Below are 3,259 nucleotides of genomic sequence, written 5' to 3' on the forward strand. Positions count from 1 at the left end.
AACACAAAGAAAGCGGAAGGTAACGGACATCCAGAGTTTCCGGCGGCAACGCAACGTGGAATGTCAAGGATACAGACTACCCGTATATCAACTGTGCAACTCCCACAACAAGATCCTATTTAACAACCAGATCTCTTTATAAAGCAATTTCTTTTGATGGCACTGGTGCTACATTTAAAAACGGATTAACCCTCAGACTGCAGCCTGTGCAGGAGTATGAACAACCTACAGTGTCAGATCTCTTGACATCCGCTCATTTCACACATGCTGAGGTGGATGGATGTTAGCCTGCAGCCCCTGATTTATCTGATTTTACCACTCAAACGTGAGTTGGTTTCCATGTAGTTGCTTTTTGTAAAGTCAACTTTTTAGAAGCTAAGTCATGGAGTGCAACTACTTATTATTTTGATTATTGATTCATCTACAGAATAGATTCATTTAATCAATTAATCATTTTGGGGAAAAAAGCCAAATAGAATCTCTCAGAGCACAAGGTGACATCTTGAAATTGCTTGTTGTGTCCGACCCACACAAATAATTTATTCAGTCTACTATTATAAAAAACACCATTAAATCCTTACATTTAAGAAGCTGGAACCATTTTTGTTAGACAAATTACTGAAATTGTTCATTACATTTTATCTTTTGATCAACAAATCATCTAATGGACTGTTGTTTTAGCCAGAGTGAATATATTTTTAATATGTTCTTCATGTTTTGTTACATGTGTAGGCAAGCTATCTTAACGTGACTATGTAGTTGCAAGTGCCATAAAAACTAATATGGCTAATATGGACTGAAATAATTATTTTGCTTTCTCCTTCAGGCCCTGTCTTTGATCGTCCTGCCCTTTATTCCTGCGTCCAACCTCTTCTTCCCTGTGGGTTTTGTTGTGGCAGAGAGGGTACTTTATGTGCCCAGCATGGGCTTCTGTGTCCTTGTTGCACATGGATTCAAGATTGTCTCACATAAAGGGTAAGTGCTTGTCCAAAATTATGTTACTGCCTTGAATATAATCTTTTATGCAAATCAACAAAAACCGCTCACGCCCTTTGTGCCTCAGGGAAACATCAGTAACAGAAGGTGTAATTTCTAATGTTGTGAGCTTGTTTTCACTAGAGACAACAGTGTTACTCAATGTTTATTGGCTGCAATCCTGCCCTTTTATTTTTTCTAAATGGGGTGTAGACCTTGTTAGATATGTACCAAGTCATAGCTATTGATTTAAAGACAAATTGATCAGGTTTGCCAAAATGTTAAATGTCAGCAATTTGGTGTGTTACATTACCAAAGCAATATCATTTGAAACTCTTTACATTGTTCTTTGTAGACACTTAAAGAAGATTTCCTGGTTGATAATTGGGGTACTTTTAACTACACATGCAGTGAAAACATTCAACAGGAATTGGGACTGGGAGTCAGAATATACTCTATTCACCTCTGCTCTAAAGGTAAGCTGGAAAGTGCATGACGGCAGCGATGCCAGTGTTTCTTGGCGGTTTCCCAATGTTAAAACAAATCTTTAATCAACTTGTGATAAAAGGCCTTATTAAACAGTAACAGATGACTAGTAATAATGAGTCGGTCTTTTCTTAAATTGTCTGTTGCTTCAGGTCAACAAGAACAATGCCAAGTTGTGGAATAATGTTGGCCACGCTCTAGAGAACCAAAACAATTATGCAAAGGCACTGCAGTATTTTCTCCAGGCCACTCGCGTCCAACCGGGTAAGAAACATAAATCATTACGATATTTTGAAATTTGTAGAAAAATGATGGTATTGGACTATTGCGGGGATCTTGTGAGATCTCCTATTATGTTTTGTTTTTAGTGGAATACACAGTGTAATGATAATGTTATCAAAAACCTGTGACACAAGCATGTTTTTATCTGTTGATAAACTGTACTACCAGTTCTTTGCAAGAAACAAGCAGACCAGGGGTGCTAGACCAAATAACAGAAACACCTACAACACAGTAGTCAAATATCATCAATCATTTGGTGAACCTTTTCATGAGAAGCTTATAGCAGTAATAGATGCTTGGTTCTCACTGCCTGCATTCTTGCTGCATCAGTCCCACTGTACAATTGTGCAATGCAACAAGGGAAATTACAATTACTTAACACTGTTGGTGGCACCTGACCAACGAACTGCCAATATTATGCATTAGAAAAGCACAATTGTCTGTAGAGAGAAGGCTCCCTCTCTCAAACACACAAATGCATTTGTTTTAACGTTTGCTTCTCGGAACGTTCCTTTGCCACTTTTTCACTCTGTATGTTTTCCCTTGGTCCACGATTGAACAAAAGGAAAATGGACAGGAAAAGTGTGTGCATCAAAAATAGGAGGAAATAAGACGTACGTGAGTTCAGCCTATTCCAGCAGATCTGTTTTGCTTCATAGCAGAGTTTTCAGGAAGCTGACCTGCTCAACAGTTTTGCCGGTTCGCCACCCAAGAGTGTTTCCCCAAGATTAACGGTGTAAACACATTAACCCGATAAGGATTTCCTGCTATGCTCATCATCCGTTCTGTCCTGCCTGACCCCTTTTAACATTTCACATTAATTGGTTCCAAGAAGGACTTTCTTTGCTTCTTCTGAAAGTTGCATTTTTCTCTTAAGTACAGTACATCAATAAAAAAAAAAAATCTCATTATGTGGACTTAGTTTAGCATTTGTGGAATGTTAAAACAAAGCAACGTGGGAGATGCATGTAAAAATACTATAGAAATAAACAGGGTCAGGTGAGAAATAAATGGAAATTTAATAGGAATGCAGAGATAAAGCATATTTCAGCCTGTAGTTGATTTTTTTCATTGTTGTCTTTCTTACACTCCAAGCAATGTTTCCACAGATGACATTGGTGCTCACATGAATGTTGGAAGAACCTACAAGAACTTGAACAAGTCCAAAGAGGCAGAAGAGGCCTACTTGGTTGCCAAATCCCTCATGCCACAGGTATCTCATCATGTCACATACATGTTGCATGGAGCTAAGCGAAAGTCCATACACAAATATGTATTCATTCTTTCACGCTCAGGCTTAACCACACCTCTTGGATCTTTGTACAATCTTCAACATTTTTGATAAAACTACGTGATATGCTTGTGTGTCTTTCTCTAAAAGGCCTCACCTGTCAGTGTTCAGCTGAAGCATGCTTGTTTTGTTCTTGTTTTCAAGTTGAAGCAGATCAACTGGAAACATGCCATGGCAAACTGCAATTCAATACCAAGCGCTGACTCTGTCTTGGATTTTTTTTTT

At 38.3% G+C, this 3,259-nt stretch overlaps 1 protein-coding gene across 2 annotated transcripts in view; it reads left to right on the forward strand.

The window, feature by feature from the left end:
• Positions 1 to 3,259, forward strand: part of tmtc3 (transmembrane O-mannosyltransferase targeting cadherins 3) — a 31,862-nt gene that overhangs the window by 21,612 nt on the left and 6,991 nt on the right. For both annotated transcript variants that reach the window (XM_032522906.1, XM_032522908.1), the window contains exons 8-11: positions 827 to 975; positions 1,331 to 1,451; positions 1,614 to 1,725; positions 2,853 to 2,956. In XM_032522906.1, the coding sequence (XP_032378797.1) occupies positions 827 to 975; positions 1,331 to 1,451; positions 1,614 to 1,725; positions 2,853 to 2,956 (486 nt within the window). The remainder of the gene's footprint in view (positions 1 to 826; positions 976 to 1,330; positions 1,452 to 1,613; positions 1,726 to 2,852; positions 2,957 to 3,259) is intronic.

Source organism: Etheostoma spectabile, chromosome 8 (genome assembly GCF_008692095.1).
Source record: "Etheostoma spectabile isolate EspeVRDwgs_2016 chromosome 8, UIUC_Espe_1.0, whole genome shotgun sequence".
NCBI classification, from domain to species: Eukaryota; Metazoa; Chordata; class Actinopteri; order Perciformes; family Percidae; genus Etheostoma; species Etheostoma spectabile.